Consider the following 15435-nt stretch of genomic DNA (forward strand, 5'->3'; position numbering starts at 1 on the left):
CATTCCTGTGATTGGCCACGTCAACGGATGAAGATTCCATGTGTTCAGTTGCTGCGCGAGAGGGTGCAACCAATTGATTCGTTGTTTCCTTGATAAAGCAGACGCGAAGTCCACAAGCAATATGCGGAAACACGCTAAAAAATGCTGGGGAATGGAGACAGTTGAGATTGTCGATAAAGCAAAGAATGCAACAGTGGCACAAGAATCAATTATCAAACCTCTCTGTACAACGGGTTCAATTACAACAGCTTTTGAAAGGAAGGGGAAGGGGAAGGTAACATACTCACACAGACAGCATACCAAAACTGAGAGCCAAGCTGAAATAGTGTGATGGGTATCCAAGAGTGTGTGGCCATTTAAAATCGTTGAAGACCATGGCTTCCAGTCATTGATGAAAACAGGGCAGCCTGAGTGTTATATCCCGTCAGCATCAACAGTATCACACGACGTTAAGCTTGTTTTTGCACGAACACGTAAACAAATAGCTAGGATGCTTCAGGTATGTCAGTAACAATGTGCACCACACAAACAACTCACTCCTGATAGAACTACGAGGGCAATCTTAACTTTGCTACCGACGCCTGGATGTCTCCAAATCACAAAGCATTTGTTGCTGTGTCCGTCCACTTCGAGCAAGACGGACAACCTTTCAGCTTGATACTGGATGTCGTTGAAGTGGCAAAGTCCCATAGCAGAATCAACCTTGTGGAGGCGTTTGCGAATATACTGCAAGATTTCGGCATATCAGACAAGGCATGTGTGATACAATCAATGTGTTGAATTAAAATTGACACTCACAAAGGTTCTGAGCATTACATGTGATAACACATCCGATAATGACACAATGGTCAATGAGTTGAGTGATCTACTGGAGGACTTCCCAGGAGAAACAAATAGGACACGATGTTTCCTTCATATCATCAATCTCGTTGCCAAAACATTGATCCGACAGTTTGACGTACCTAGAGCGAAAGCAAACACCATGATGGACGAAGCAGAACAGCAACTTCAAGATCTCGCAAAGGATATTGATATTGATGAATTGGGACCGAACGAGAGAGATGACGAGGAGAACAACAATATTGAGGGATGGGTTGATGAGATGGCGCAACTGTCAGCATGCAAACGCCAGGCTGTGTGAAATAGTGTTGGACCTATACGATTTGTCCTTGTAAAGGTTGAAGTAATTTCCCACTCGTAACAAAACAAAATACTCACTTTTGTTGTAGCTACGTAAACTAGCCTTCAAGATCATCCACTCTACAACCAAACTTCTTCCAGCGTGGTATGATGTTCTCAGGAAGTGCAAACTCAGTCAGCGCATCATGCCACGTGACGTTGCGACCCGATGGAACTCAACTTTTGATATGCTCACCTTTGCCCTTAAGTATCACGAAGCTATTGATATGATTTGTGCCGACAAGAACATGGATCTTCAGGACCACAAGCTGAGTGAGAAGGAATGGGAGCTTGCACAACAATTGTGCGATGTTCTAAAGGTAAGTTCTCCATTCTCACATTGAAGTTCAGTGCTAACAGAACATAATACTAGATACTCAAGGATGCAACACTCTTTTTCTTGATCGACAGAAAACTCACAACAGATTCTATCACGCGCGCTTATGAGCCGGCTATTCGAGCGTCACTCAGACTGGCGAAGAACACACTGAACCGCTACTACAGTATGACCGACTGGTCAGAAGTTTATTGGATTTCGATGGGTAAGTTTTCTGTCATACTTTACCAGTGTACTTTACTGACACTGACACCGCTTCCAGTACTGCACCCTTAACACAAACTATCATATTTCAAGGAGGCCAGATGGGGAGCTGAATGGATTCAAGCCGCGGAGAGTATCGTTCGCGACAAGTTCGAGTGCTCTTACACAACCACTACTAACAACACCGACTCATATGATGCTGTGGATGAGGACGAAGTCCAGGAAACATCAGCAGTATGTATTGTCTTGTCTAACTTTACTGTTTTCTCACCATTGTTTTAACCAGTGAAAATCTCATAACATCTTTGACGAACTTCCAGCGTTAGCAGCACCCAAGCAGTCAGAGCTCTGTGATGAGCTTGATTCATACCTCAGCACAGATCCGGAATATGTTGCTGATGTCTTAGCTTGGTGGACCGAACAGAAGGCAATGTATCCTTGACTCTCCCGAATGGCCTTAGATTATCTGTCAATTCCTGGTGAGTTTTTTTATCAGCCTCGCGTCCATTGGCAACTCATCTCGCTCGTTATATGTAGTGATGTCAGTTGATGTAGAGCGAATTTTTAGCCACGGCCGCCTCTTGTTATCTCATGTCTGCAGTTGCCTATCTGCCCAGTCTGTCTGTGCATTGCTTTGCTTAGGTTCCTGGAGTCTTTTAGGGTTGGTCAAAGACCAAGATGTTATGGCTGTTGCTGTGATGCCCGAGGTAGTTGGTGAAGAGAACGAGCTTGACGACAGATGGGATTCGATTTGATTGTAGTTCTTATTATGAGCCGTTTACATGTATATACTTAGTACCCATAGTACACCTGAATACCCATGGACCCATACCCAAACCCATACCCAACAACACAGGTCTAGTTCCACACAGGTATGGGTGCGGGTACAGCACGGAATACCCATGGGTTACCCATGCTATTGCCTAGGAAGAGGGTATCAATAGGAGGGAGAATGGGAGTAAAATGAAGTTTTTCATATGAAGCCGTATATTTTTTGTAAGATGAGTCATTGGTAGAAGGAGGATCATCAAAGAGGAAGAGTGGGCTTACCTGAGTTGACAGTGATGTAGTGACTTCTGGAGTATCACCCCCAGTAGTGGTAATCATATGCTGCATGATTTTGTGGGGCAGCAGCTCATCAGCTTCACTGTCGGAGATGACAATGGTGTCATCATCTGCTTTGCGCTTCCTCATAGCTTGCGGCTGAGCGTCTGTTCCAATGCTGGAAACTGAGGTGGCATGAGGGTGCACCAGCAATGGCTCAGCCTGTGCCTCGGGCATAGAGAGGAGCCGTGGGTCGATGTCGAATTCTTCAAGGATTTCAGCCCTTGTTGACTGCAGGACAAGGTCCACTGCATCACCATCATCACTGAGCACCTTGAGCAGCTTGTTTTCGGACATGTTGAGATTGATCGGTGAGTCTTCAGCCTTGACATCCAGTAGCCCGCCAAATGTGGATGCAAAGCTCGATTTGATGAGCCCAAAGTGCTCATTTGACGGCACATCTTGGAGCTCTGGTAGGCAGCATGCACTAATGGTCTTCTCCTTGAGTTGGAGATAGTTGAAGAGCTTTGCGATTCTGTCCATGAGGTGTACATGGTGCGAGCTGTGGGTGGATGAAAGGAAGCCTGACTTTGTTGCCCTTGAGAAGGTGACGCAAATGTTTCAGCAAAGGACGAAGTCATGGCAAAGCCCTGTGAAGGTTACAATCCCACTGGTGTGCACTCACTGAAGTGAGTTCCAACCTTTGTGGGAACCCTTCACACGACTTCCGTCCATCCGGATGTCTTGTTGTGGACGCTCGAGGCACCCTTTATGCACGTGCTTAAGCTGCTCTTCGTGAACCTATTAATTTGGTCAGTGTTTTGAAATGGGCTTTATATTTTGCAAGGACTTACCTTGCATGCCCCCGCTGACCATAGCATACCTTTGTGTGACCATTTCTCAAATATGGAGGTGAGTCTTGTCTCTTGCTCATGTCAGTCCCAATACTCTGCTGGGCTCCCTCCTTCAGCATGCTTCTTCAGTATGCATGCAGAGACCTCCGTAATGACTTCCTTCTGGTGAGGGTTCTTTGAAGGATTGAGAATTACAGTCGCATATCTTGTTGTGAGGATTAGATTAGCTCAGAGAATAATGTACTAGTAGCACTCACCTCATAATAAAATGCCACACGTCCAGTTTCATGGTAGCGCTAGGGAAAATGACAGCAACTGCACTGTGCACATGGCAACAATTGTTGGCAAAGATTTCTGGTGGAGGGATATCGAGTGCACCACAGCGCGCCTTGAGGCCTTGAAGGAGTTCACTTATCTCAGTGTTTGACTGGCCATGACAGAATCGCTAGTAATATTAAGTCAGATGCTGTCATATCCTGTATCCCAGACCTACATCCGATAATATTCCCACGCCTCATCCGGACCTCTGGATGTCCTATCCATGTCTCCAGTCCTCTACCCATCCAGATCCCTGCACCTCTGCACATCCACATCTGCACGTCCACGTCCAGATCCCTTTTCCTTTGCAGCTAGCCTGCATCATTCATCCTTGTCCCATCGCCCTAATGCCACATCCTATATATCCACGCATCTCGTCCGGACCATATCCGATCCAATATACAATAAGCTTCTTAATCCATTTCCTGTGCATATAACGTTAACACAGCCTATCCGGTATTCCTTGTTCCCGGTACCTTGGTTATACTTACTACCAGTATGCTTACTGATCCATTAACCTATGCTTCATTTCCGACTCGCGTTTGTTAACTTTGCTTATGCTTCATACATAGCCTCAGACCTTTGCTTATTGATCTTTCCGATAGTCACTTAGTATATAAACTCTTGTATATGTCTTGTAGTCCCTCAGTCTGAATATCATATTATTCCTTGCACTAGTCTTCACACTAAGTCCTTATACTAGTTCCTTCCTTGTGAAATCTTCCTTAGGCCTAAGGAGGAATTCCCTAGGCCGGAGCTCTGCTCCTCCAACCCTCTGATCCTATATTTCTCCAAGTTTCCAGAAGTTCATCCGGATCTTTCCCGCGGTCCTCCGGACCTATTCTGCTTTGGACATTGTCCTTGCAGCCTTACCTCTGTTTGCCTCACTCAGGACTTGTCCTGAGTAGCCATTACACCTATCCATATCAGGACAAAACCTCATTGTAATTTCCGGAAGTTCCTCCAGAACTTTCCTGCACTCATCCGGAAGTTACTTGCACTTGTCCGGAAAGCCCTTCTGAAGTTTCCCGCGCCTTCAGATATCCTTCGGACTTCCTAGGATCTTCTCCGGACATCAATCTGAAATTAAGGGCACATACTCGGGTAAGGGGCGCAGCGCACGAGCTGAAGCCAAGCCCCTCAGAATCAGTCCTACCCTTTGTGCATGGTCTTAACAGATGCACATGCTCAGAGTCTCAGACGCACTCGAATTAACTTACCCAGGCAACAATCTCACTGTTCTCATTCATCAGACTGATTATCCCACCCTTCAAAACCCTCAACTTCTTCTTCTCTCAGCTCATTACAGTTGCTTTTGTCGCAGCACAGAAGGTGTTGTCAAATGAGACGCTCACACCCGCACATAGATTGTAAAGGTCAGTTTTTAAACCGATGAGTGTAGTAGAATGTTCTCACCTGAGAGTGTGCGAAGGTACTCTTCTGATTCACTTTCCCACGTTGCTGAGACAAAGTCCTGGAAAACCTCACTGACCATGTTGTTTGAGATAGGTCTGTCATTGTAGTTGTTTACATCATATGGATCTGAGAATAGTTGAAGCGGGTTGGGACTGAAAAAGTCCATTCCATGTCGCACTGTTCGACGGCTTTTCCAAGCTTGAAGATAACTGAGCTTGCGCTTGTGGTACTCAAGAAGATGCAGTTCTGTAAGGTGCATCAGATCACTAGCATTTGAGAGACAGACTAGTGCTAGTACTTACATCAGACATTTTCAGCAAGAGATCCTGCTGTGGATGATGGGCACATTTCAACTAATAGATTGAACAAGTCCTGAGTAACCACGCATCTGTGGAAGAATACCGGTATGTCACCTGCCCCAGCCTGGCATAAGAACTCGGCAATCAGACTGAACACTAAGGAGCCCACCAGGAATGGACCAGTGGGGCCAGCTGCCCCAAAAGTCAGGGTTCGTTGTCGCAAAGCAATATCCTTTGAGGTTAGTCTTGACATTGCATCCATTGTCTGAGTCGCTATGCTCATGCTCATGTTCCTTTCTTGTTGCATCATTTTTGCAATTCTCACAACAAAGCTGCGTACCTATCGCAGCCTTGTCAACCATCAAACCATGGACATCACGAGGACCTGTGCTGGTCCATCCATCCCACTGAATGTTGTCAGTACTGTTGCATCGCGGACACTTCGCAAGTTTGGGATAGTAGAATGGATGGATGGTACAAAGTGCTTTCAGGTATAGTGTCTCGGGGTTGATGGCTGGCTCAGACTGATTTCGCTTCCATGCATGTAGGTACGATGGCGGCAGAAAACGAGGGCCAAGGATAGGAACCTTGCTGTCCAGGCATCAATGTGCAAGTCCCTTTGTTGACCAGCTGCGTGTCTTGTCTGAAATATAGTTGATATACTCGACTATTTCTGCCTCCCATTCATACTGGCGCCGTGGTCATGGATTTGCCATGCATGCAGTCGCATGTCCAGTCCATGACTCGACACATTTTTGACCTGTTTTGATGGTCAGGTCAGTTCCTCTTTGTTTTCACATAGTACTAGCATCCTTCTGCCTGCTTACTGTGCTGTTCCAACTTGCTTCAAATTTTTTCTGCAAGTTCTTCGGCTCCAGCACTGACAGAAGCCTGCACACAACATCTGGTTCATACACTGACATACTTGTCATGTTTCTCTTGTCTAGGAGGGCAATGAGATTGTATACTAGTGTGTATTGACTATGTACAGGGTTTTGTGGCAATTAGGGGCCGAGTCTCTTTCTCGTTCCACCACACTAGTGTCTAGCAATTAACTCTACCCGACTATTTACAAAGTCACCATCCCAAATAAATTTTTCTCGCTTCCAGTGATTGGTGGGGTGAAACAAAATGAATTGATTAGCTCAAGACTACTAAACAGTTCTACTAGTAGTTCAACAATGGCCCCGCACTCGCACCACGTCCCTTCCTCCACGTCTACTCAGGCTCAGGCTGGGGGGAAAACTACTGCTATGATCAAGGATGAAGAGAAAGAGAAAAGTGTGGAGGTATTCAGTGGCAGTGGTGCAGACACTGACGCCAGTCAGAGTCCGACTGGACCCTCAGATCCACCCTGTGGATATCACACAGTTTGGCTTTGACAAACAGGTCAAACAACTGGCAAACCACTTGGGCTTTCAGCCAGTCATGATCCGCAATGTGTACAAGCACGTCAGCAACTTCAAATGTACCAAAAAAATAGTAAAGTCCATGCACACTGCTGCCATGGAATGTGCCAAAGCAGAGATTGAAGGGCAAGAAGTAGAGGAGTTGTATGCCAGTGACAAGTCTGAGAATGACAGCGCCGGAATCATGAGTACTGTAGAGATACGCACTTAGCTTCATCACAGCGTCACACGTCCGACGAATCAAAGCTATTTCGTGTGACCATCACACAAAATTGAAGTCATCGAAGGTAAATTGTGACACATGGTAAAACATGAAAAAAATGCAAAAATATTCCCAAAAATTCTTGTACTGAGTATTTGCCATGCATCTCACTTTACATGACCAAAATTCTCTTCATCACCATCAACTGTGAGCTCTTGCTGACAGCAGCTGGTAGTGGTGCTGATTCGAAGCTATTGCTGACATGTCACAGGTCACACCCGTCTTTGAATCTTCGAAGCTAAGGTTCAGTTGGTCACACCCAGATAATGTCGAAGCTAAGTGCGTATCTCTACAGTACTAAGAGTTAAATTGATGGGAACATGTACATGACTCTCTGTGAGACAGTAGTATCCGTAATGACTGTGCAACAATGAACGGCAGGTAACCAATCACATAATGACAGAGTCGGCATCAGAGAGGCACAGGAAGCGGGGTCTGCCGTCAATAAACTCATGTATAATTCAAACAGAGAAGTACATACATTAAATTTGACCATCTTGAAAGCCTGAGACTCTCCAATGAATGCTTTTACTTCATGACCAGAGGTTGTGGTGCGAGAGATGGAGAACAAACCTAGATAGTATGTCAGTCATAGTGCACTGCGCTAGAGTACCTACCTACCGATAGGGATTAGCATGGGTATACCCCGGGGTATATGCATTGACACCCACACCCACACCCACCAAGATACCCACACCCACCAATATACCCACACCCATACCCGTACCCATGGAGGGTATACACGGGGGTGTCATTGAATTAGTACTATGAAAACAGCAATTGTAGCTACCCTAACTGTATTTGGTCCCATCCTTCCTCAAGTTCTAGCTCCTCGTCACCTACAACATCCGCGAGGTTGCTAACAGCTAAAATGTCTTCGTTCTTTACCAGACCCAGCCGGCTCCAGTAACTCAAGCACAAGAGGGCGCGAGTGGACTGCACATTTAAGCAAGAACGGACATGCAACAGGATGAGGCAGCCACGGCTGAAGAGCCGTTCAACATCCACTGAAGTAGCTGTGATCAATGTTAGGAAATCATTCGAAACGAGTAGGTTGCTTTTACCTTCTTTGGCCGTGTGCTGTCCACACTGGCACTGTCATCATTCTTTCTCTTTTTTGATTTGGCCTCGAGCTTCTTGTCAAGTGCAGCCTTGGCTTTCCCAGTTAGTTTGGTAATCCGTTTAGCGGCAGAATAGAAGGGGTTTGGCTGCATGACAGTAGGATGTGTTCATGATTTAGAGTTTAGAGTTAGAGTTTGCAATACTATTTGTATGTCTTTGGAGCTTTGGAGTTGGTAAAATATATATCTGCTTACTAAACCCACACCCACAACCCATGTGGGTTTCATATACCCATGCTAATCCCTACCTACCGATGATGTTCAGAGCATGGCCAGGTCCAATGGGGCGGGGATGAGGCAGAAGCACTACAGCTAGCTGTGGTGGACTGGTTGGGTAGTGAGATTCAGTATGACGTGAATCAGGAGAATGCAAGGGCTGGGTGCAGAAGGGCATAGGCGATGGTCGCGACGAAGGTATGGGAGTGTGTTGTGAACCTGATGGAGATGACATGCTATGCTTGCTACCATCCACCCAAGATCGCTTCGTGTCCATCTCATCTGGGACCGGGCTCAGAGGATGCTTGAGGGAGCCTGACCCTTCGGGGGGTGAAGGACAGCTGCATGAAGAAGAGACAGAGCCACAATCTGTGGATGAAGATTGCTCGGGTAGATATTGCAAGAGGTTGAGAAGCGAGCTGTCGAAATATATAATCTACTGCACAAAGAGCCAATGTGTATAAGTTACACGCCAGGATGATAAGATAGGGAGGCAGAGTACATACCTTCAGGCCATTGACTCTCGAATTACCCCTTCACACCCCTTCACGAGATCTCCGGAATCCGACAGGGCAACCCCTTCGTATGACCATATTTTCGACCAATTCATATACGCGTGAAGTCACGTGATCTCAATCAGGCGTCCAATAATCCAGTGCGGGGCAGGACAACTACGGAAGATTCTTAGGACTGTCGGAGTATGTAGAGGGGTCGAAGATATGGCTTTGTTGAGCTGCTGAAGCTTTTTGAGCGGTGCTAGGGTGTTGTAGAGAGCTCAGACGACGTCACCACCCATGTGCGTTGCACCTCGGAACAAAGTAGAGATCGGCGTGGGATTGAATCGTGCCGTTCTCCGCGAGATTTTTGATGCCGGCCTCCGGCTTCTCGGTGTGCCTTGAAATTTGACAGATTATCTCAACTCCGCTTGACTAACGTGCTTGCCTCATGACCACAACTGACACTTCTACCCCGTAGCAGATACTCGACAAATATTTCGTCACCTCTTTCTTTGGATCGCAAATATCGGACTGTGACCCTAAGTTAGCATGGGAGGAACATACTGAAATTTGTACTCTCCCCAGAAAAAGACGTTATCTGTGGAGAGTCAAATTTGGGGATGTTCGTGCGATCGATGGGCTTGGAATCCCTGTATGACCTTCTGCGAAGCTTAGTACACTCACTTATTATCCTTGCTTATGATTGTCTGACGGTTTACGATCGTTGCTTTGATTGCTTTATCGCGCGCACTTGAGCGATCGAGGTACTTAGTTACCTGAGCTTGTATGAGCTTAGATGGTCAAATATGTCAAACCCAGATTTATCAGTCCGTCTAACGACGACTTGCCTCATAGACGGGCTGACCCTATGTCGGGCATAGTACAAGGCTTAAGCACACCGGCTCACTAAAGTTTCTATGATCTACATAAATACCGTCCGCGATACTAGAATACAAGCTGTTGCCTTTTCGCGTAACGGTTATGCTAACGACACAAAGTTACACATAGTCCTATTCGACTGTGGAGGTATTCCTAGCTTTCAAACATCAATACAACGTTACTTATACGCGTGCGCCCCTTGGCTCTTTCCTACATGATCTGATAGATATATGAAGACCAGAATTCCTCGTCAAGTCGTTTACTCACATGATCATGAATGTCCTCCGGGAAGGCTGACACCGACCACTGTGGCATCACATCCTTTAATATGGCCTCGGGCGAGTCACGAGTGTCGATCATGATGTCGTCATCATCCATATCGACGTCCAGCATGAGTTGTTCATTCAGCAGATATTGCGAACTGTCTTCGTGCGATTGAAGGCTCCCGTGATCTGAGAGGCAGGGACTCATAGGGTGTTTTTGTGGATAGATGGGTTCCGGTAAATCATGATAACCACGAGCCGTGTTTACGATGAAAGGTGAATTGGCTTGATATGCGCAGCGTGATGTCACAGAAGATGGGGACGTGCGTATGGGGACTGGAGACCGGAAGTAGTATATAGCGGAGAAGATAACAACTGGGCGTCGACGGCCTATGCACCTTGGCAAATAAGGTGCTGGGTCTTCAGGACGGTACACGTCATGAAGGATGGTGTATACGGTGGGGTCTTTGGGGAATAATCATACGTCTGTTGTGTATCGAGGTCATAAAGTACGGACCTGGGGATTTGCACAGGAATTCCCAATACCTGGGAACTAAAGCTGTGCTGTAGAGCAGTAGACCATCATCCGATGGGTTCGCAGAATCGGTGAGATATGGTCCAATACATTCGAGCTTCGTGTCCTCGCTGTGTATGGGTGCGCCATCCAATAATACAATATAGGATGACTTGGCAATGACGACAGAGGTCGAAATGAAAGTTACAGTAGGATCAATATCCCTGATGCGACGCGGTGTGTTCGAGGAGGGGTGGAGCGCAATTCCGCTTCGATGGGACTTGTAAAGAGAAGATAGGTTACGTGAATATGACGAGGATGAGCTCCAGCGTGAATTAGACTCTGGTAAAATGTCAATGTATACAGGAGTACGTGTGTCAGGAACCTGATTATGTTTGGATGATGGCATGGTAGGGCTGTCACGATATCGCGGGGAGGATATAGTAGAGGAGGTGGGTAGGTGAGTTATCAGCGATTAGGGAGCCGAAAAATGTATGTTTATATCCGCGCTCGAGATGAGGAGAAAACCTCCGCTTCACTCCGCATAAGATGGTAAATGCCTGAAGGACTGGACAACTTCTATGTCTGAACCAAAAATAGAACGACGCCTCAATGAACGCTCAGATTGACAGATAGATGAATCCACATTCCCGTCCACATCGGGTGTTCCCATGCCTACTCGTTTTGACGATCTGTGGTTGCCCGTCTGGCAGAACATATACCTGAATATGAAGCAAACATCAATGGCGAAGGAATCGAACTAAAATTCGCGTTTCGCACTGACCGGAGGGGCTTGAATCGTTGAGGGCCTGGACTCGCAAAGGGGTTGGACGTGAGAGGCCTGCCAAGGCTGTAATCTGCAAGAGGTGATGTACCTTTCATCATCACGGCCTCGAGATAAGGCGGCTATGCAGGCTCAATTATTATAACTCTTCAGACTCAGAACGTTCTTGTCTGATCTTGGCTAAAAAAAAAATTTGTACCTTGCTTGGCGATATTCAAGTTAGCCGCGGAGGATTCTGTCGTACTGGATGGAGGTGAGCAGCATTCAAGCTCCAGAACACGCCACTTACACGAGTACGACGTCGCGCGACTCGGCGCGAGCAATGGCTCGCTAACGCAGGTGGGGAGTCGCCTTACACAGAGCGGCAGTGACTAGGAGATGTGCTGGGTAATACAGTGTAAGGCACTTTCCTCAAACAGCCCTCGAGAACTGTGGCAGCCGCCCAAAGTCGCCATGTGAATGGTTTACGGCCAAGACTTTCTTCAGTGCGGTGTAGTACGAGATCGCCCAGGTTAACTTCTCCACAGTCAAACGAAGTTTTGAGAGAACTGGCATCATTGTGCAAGGAGATTTTTGCTTAATCCCCTCACTGTGTCTCGCTACATATCAGAATGTAGTATTTCGCTGATATTAATCACGGAATATGTACTTTTGTTCGTTTGATACTCGGCGACTCAGACCGAGTCGCCATCTTACCAATACAACGGTTACCTAATTTGGCTGTGTTCGGAGTTTGAACACCCTGTCTGAGCTCACACAATGACAAGGCGGCTGGTGACGAGACTAGACATTCGACTAGGGGACCTGGAACATGCAGTAGGGATGAAGTGGTGAGTAAATAAGTAAATGAAGATGTGGTAGAAAGATAGCTAATGCTTAGAGCCTATCATGTTAAGTTGACTTCCTTGGCAATGTTGGCATCAAGGTTAAGAAAATAAATATCAACAAGAGAAAATGGATGAGTACTATATTGTACAGGTGGAAGTAGAAACGGAAGTGAACATATCTTCGGTGGATGGATCCAAAGAAATGCCATGCTAGATGAAGATATACGGCGCGATAAAGTCACGGATGGGCAAGTTATACGATGATATTAATGCTCGATCACAATATAATTTACTGATGGTTATACCAGGAAACTGCCGGAATACGCCGAGGAACGATGATACGAAGGATCTGCCCGTCAAATTCGGCGCGCACTTGCGCCAGATCAGCGTCATATCCGAATAATACGCGACGTTCAAAGTGCCCTGCATTAGGAAATAAGCACGTCATAAATTGAATACAAAGATCTACAGCTTACCGCCTTCAGGCTCCCATGAATCAGCAACGACGTGAAGTATGCGGCTCCTGCGGGTAGCGATCGTACTGAAAAGTAATCAACACACTTCCCGGGAAGTACAAACCATCAACAACTCACATGGCATCCCTTCTGAAGCCAGGGAGTCGCACGACCAGCCGATACTCCGACGACGAAGTCTCTACGACTATCCAAGTATCTGGGGGAGGGCCATGACAAAGAAACGAGTCGTACGGAGCACGTTTAGTGGCATCTTCCCCGCAGCGTTCAGCTTGTGTCGGCGGTGTCAAAATCACTGGTGCCTCGGGAGCAGGATACAAGCCTTCATTAGAAGATGATGCAGGCGGTTGCATTTGGTCCTCAGGCGGAGAAGGCGACAATGGGATAGGTGCACATGGCCAACCTGCCTGCGAGAAACGGGGTACATTGGACAGAGGAAGGCGTTGAATTTGCAGATCATTGGGAACTGCATTGGTTTGCGGACGCAAGGGCAGCGTTTGCTCGGATACCTCTGACGGTGACTGGCTGTCACCGGGGGAGGGCGAAGCGACAGCTACCGGACCATCCATTCGGGGCAGAAGATTGTAAGGCGTTTGTGGCAACCCCATTGTGGAACTAACATCGTGACAATTGGTAGGTTGCATAGACAAATGACCGTCAGGTGACGAGTATGGTCGTGAGAATGGGAAGATAGGCGCCGCTGTAGATTGAGATTCCATACCATGTGGCGAGAACTGGTGGTGATTAGTTGCTGAGGAAGGATGAGGAGTATCGGGTTGCTTGCTGCCCGGAGAATCTGAGGTCTTCATGTCCAGCGATGAGTCAGGGCTCGAGATTCTGGGTGGCGTATATGGGATAGATGGCAACGGTCTTGATGCTGACAAATGAAGCGACCCGGTAGAACTATGATCCAATCCTGTGAAGTCGTCACTGACGGCATATCGTAAGACTCTGGTAAAGGATTGAGAAACATCAAGATATACCCTTTCGAGCTAAGTGAATGTGATATTGTGTTGGAAGCCGTATTGGGGAATGGATAGCTGGCTAGCTGAGAAGAGCACGTCAACGGGGAGGATGGTAGGGGAATCTCTCGAGGCGAATGGAAAGACGTGCGTCGCTTCGAAAAGGACAACCTACGAGATGGAGGTGGTGGTGAACGGGGGAGGTGCAGATATTCTAGGAAAATCAACATGACAACAGTTCAGCGAAATTTATTATTTGAGTTGAAAGTTACGACAATTTGAGAAAGAAGCAGACAACATTATGTCTTTAACCGTGTCGTATGACGGTAGCATGGATATCTCCGGTTCCTGGGGAGATCCGGAAACAAGCCCCATGGGAACGAACAAATGGCAGGGGATTAAAGTGCCACAAACAAATAAGAGACTAAGTAATAAGCGTGTTGACGATACACCTCAGTAGCACTGAAAAATCAAGAAAGCGGGTTCGAGCTGAAACCAAAGAGAATCGCTCGACGCTGACATGGCTGACTAGAATAGTCAAGACCAGTGGCAGGAGAAGTCGTTTGAGTGAGAAACGGCATCGAGGACCACCACGATTGTAATATACAAAGAGAACGAAATGAAAATCATGGTCGATGAGCAGATCCCAAGGAAGCAAAAGCAATATAAAAAAGCCAATTGAAAGTGAGTCGTGACTAGTTCTTACCTGATATACCACGTTTATGATTCTGGGAGACTGTAGATTTCTCTGAATTAGGGGGAGCACCAGACGATATGTCACCATTGTCGCGCATGGTCAGAAGTAGGACGTCGGAGGTATGTCGACAGAGTGTCTATTGAACAAACGATGGGCGTAGTCTGAAGATCGATGCTGGATGATTTATGCGTTCAGCAGGCCGTCAGAACGAGTCGAGATCGGTAAAAAGAAGCAAAGCGGGAGGAAATGATATTATTGTGCGGCTTTGTCACATTCAATCGCCAAGTAGGTGGTAGTTCATGTATATGCGGCAAAGGTGGCAGCATTTGTATAGCGGGGGTGGAGTAGATGATAGGTGGCGTGAGACGACGTCACACCTTAGTCATGATGGCACTGCATTTAGGCAGAGAGCTTGACTTTAATGTGGGCTACCGAAGCCGGTATTTGCCGATTTAAATGAGCAAGACACGCCCGGAAGATCTGATAGTTGTAGGTTCAAGGTTATATGGGATCAATATCCAGTGACTAGTATTTGATTTTGCTGGCAAGGTGAATTCTTTAAGCTCCTAGGCTGATACTTTTTCATGACTGCTACTCCATTTATTCCAAAGGGAAGCATGAGAACATTAACTCCATCATGATGTAGGTTCCTAGAACATGTTCGCTCCTTTTCCAAATTTAGGTTTACAGTTGTGTGCGTACTTGCTATGAATCTCGTGCCAATATTCAACTTCTCTGCGGACTTAGGAACCTACCCCGGTTCGCATATTACAGATTGTCTACTGCTCGTCCTTTTACACTGCAGACAATCAGAAATTAAAATTTGTGTATCATCTACGCGCACATCCGTCAACGGTGTAGCTCGTGGGTTTTCGACAGG

The 15435-nt window shown here is 46.7% G+C and overlaps 6 protein-coding genes across 6 annotated transcripts; 1 reads left to right on the top strand and 5 right to left on the bottom strand.

The window, feature by feature from the left end:
- Positions 1-2578: 2578 nt before the first annotated feature.
- On the bottom strand, positions 2579-3307 carry EDB93DRAFT_1250085 (uncharacterized protein; the record flags this gene model as incomplete). The annotated part of the gene is made up of 1 exon (XM_041452947.1): positions 2579-3307. One exon carries the CDS (start codon positions 3305-3307, stop codon positions 2579-2581), a length of 729 nt encoding a protein of 242 aa, XP_041307931.1.
- Positions 3308-5824: 2517 nt separating this feature from the next.
- EDB93DRAFT_1070707 (uncharacterized protein) lies at positions 5825-6250 on the bottom strand (the record flags this gene model as incomplete). The annotated part of the gene is made up of 1 exon (XM_041444964.1): positions 5825-6250. A coding segment is annotated over one exon (426 nt), but the record flags the coding sequence as incomplete, so codon positions are not given.
- A 582-nt stretch (positions 6251-6832) lies between these two features.
- On the top strand, positions 6833-7271 carry EDB93DRAFT_1250086 (uncharacterized protein; the record flags this gene model as incomplete). Its single annotated transcript, XM_041452948.1, has 2 exons — positions 6833-6940; positions 6999-7271. 2 exons carry the CDS (start codon positions 6833-6835, stop codon positions 7269-7271), a joined length of 381 nt encoding a protein of 126 aa, XP_041307933.1.
- A 348-nt stretch (positions 7272-7619) lies between these two features.
- EDB93DRAFT_1144059 (uncharacterized protein) lies at positions 7620-9188 on the bottom strand (the record flags this gene model as incomplete). The annotated part of the gene is made up of 3 exons (XM_041449420.1): positions 8696-9188; positions 7804-7895; positions 7620-7682 (listed from the first exon to the last, which is right to left on the bottom strand). Exons 1-3 carry the CDS (start codon positions 8934-8936, stop codon positions 7620-7622), a joined length of 396 nt encoding a protein of 131 aa, XP_041307934.1. The 5' UTR covers positions 8937-9188.
- Positions 9189-10629: 1441 nt separating this feature from the next.
- On the bottom strand, positions 10630-11194 carry EDB93DRAFT_1043789 (uncharacterized protein; the record flags this gene model as incomplete). The annotated part of the gene is made up of 2 exons (XM_041444595.1): positions 10630-10763; positions 10816-11194. Coding segments are annotated over 2 exons (513 nt in total), but the record flags the coding sequence as incomplete, so codon positions are not given.
- Positions 11195-12362: 1168 nt separating this feature from the next.
- On the bottom strand, positions 12363-15045 carry EDB93DRAFT_1144072 (uncharacterized protein). Its single transcript, XM_041449421.1, has 5 exons — positions 14565-15045; positions 13880-14072; positions 13017-13826; positions 12900-12964; positions 12363-12846 (listed from the first exon to the last, which is right to left on the bottom strand). Exons 1-5 carry the CDS (start codon positions 14650-14652, stop codon positions 12713-12715), a joined length of 1290 nt encoding a protein of 429 aa, XP_041307936.1. The 5' UTR covers positions 14653-15045; the 3' UTR covers positions 12363-12712.
- Between the last annotated feature and the right edge of the window lie 390 nt (positions 15046-15435).

The sequence above is a fragment of the Suillus bovinus genome (genome assembly GCF_016758785.1).
Source record: "Suillus bovinus strain UH-Sbo-P2 chromosome Unknown EDB93scaffold_25, whole genome shotgun sequence".
Lineage (NCBI taxonomy): Eukaryota > Fungi > Basidiomycota > Agaricomycetes > Boletales > Suillaceae > Suillus > Suillus bovinus.

What these genes read in the sequence shown, in the direction of transcription:
- EDB93DRAFT_1144072 (XM_041449421.1), bottom strand. Translation starts at nt 14,652, where the DNA reads ATGCGCGACAATGGTGACATATCGTCTGGTGCTCCCCCTAATTCAGAG. An exon ending in CATTCACTTAGCTCGAAAGG is followed by an intron (nt 13,827 to 13,879) that starts GTATATCTTGAT and finishes ATATGCCGTCAG; the next exon opens with TGACGACTTCACAGGATTGG. An exon ending in GGCTTCAGAAGGGATGCCAT is followed by an intron (nt 12,965 to 13,016) that starts GTGAGTTGTTGA and finishes ATTACTTTTCAG; the next exon opens with TACGATCGCTACCCGCAGGA.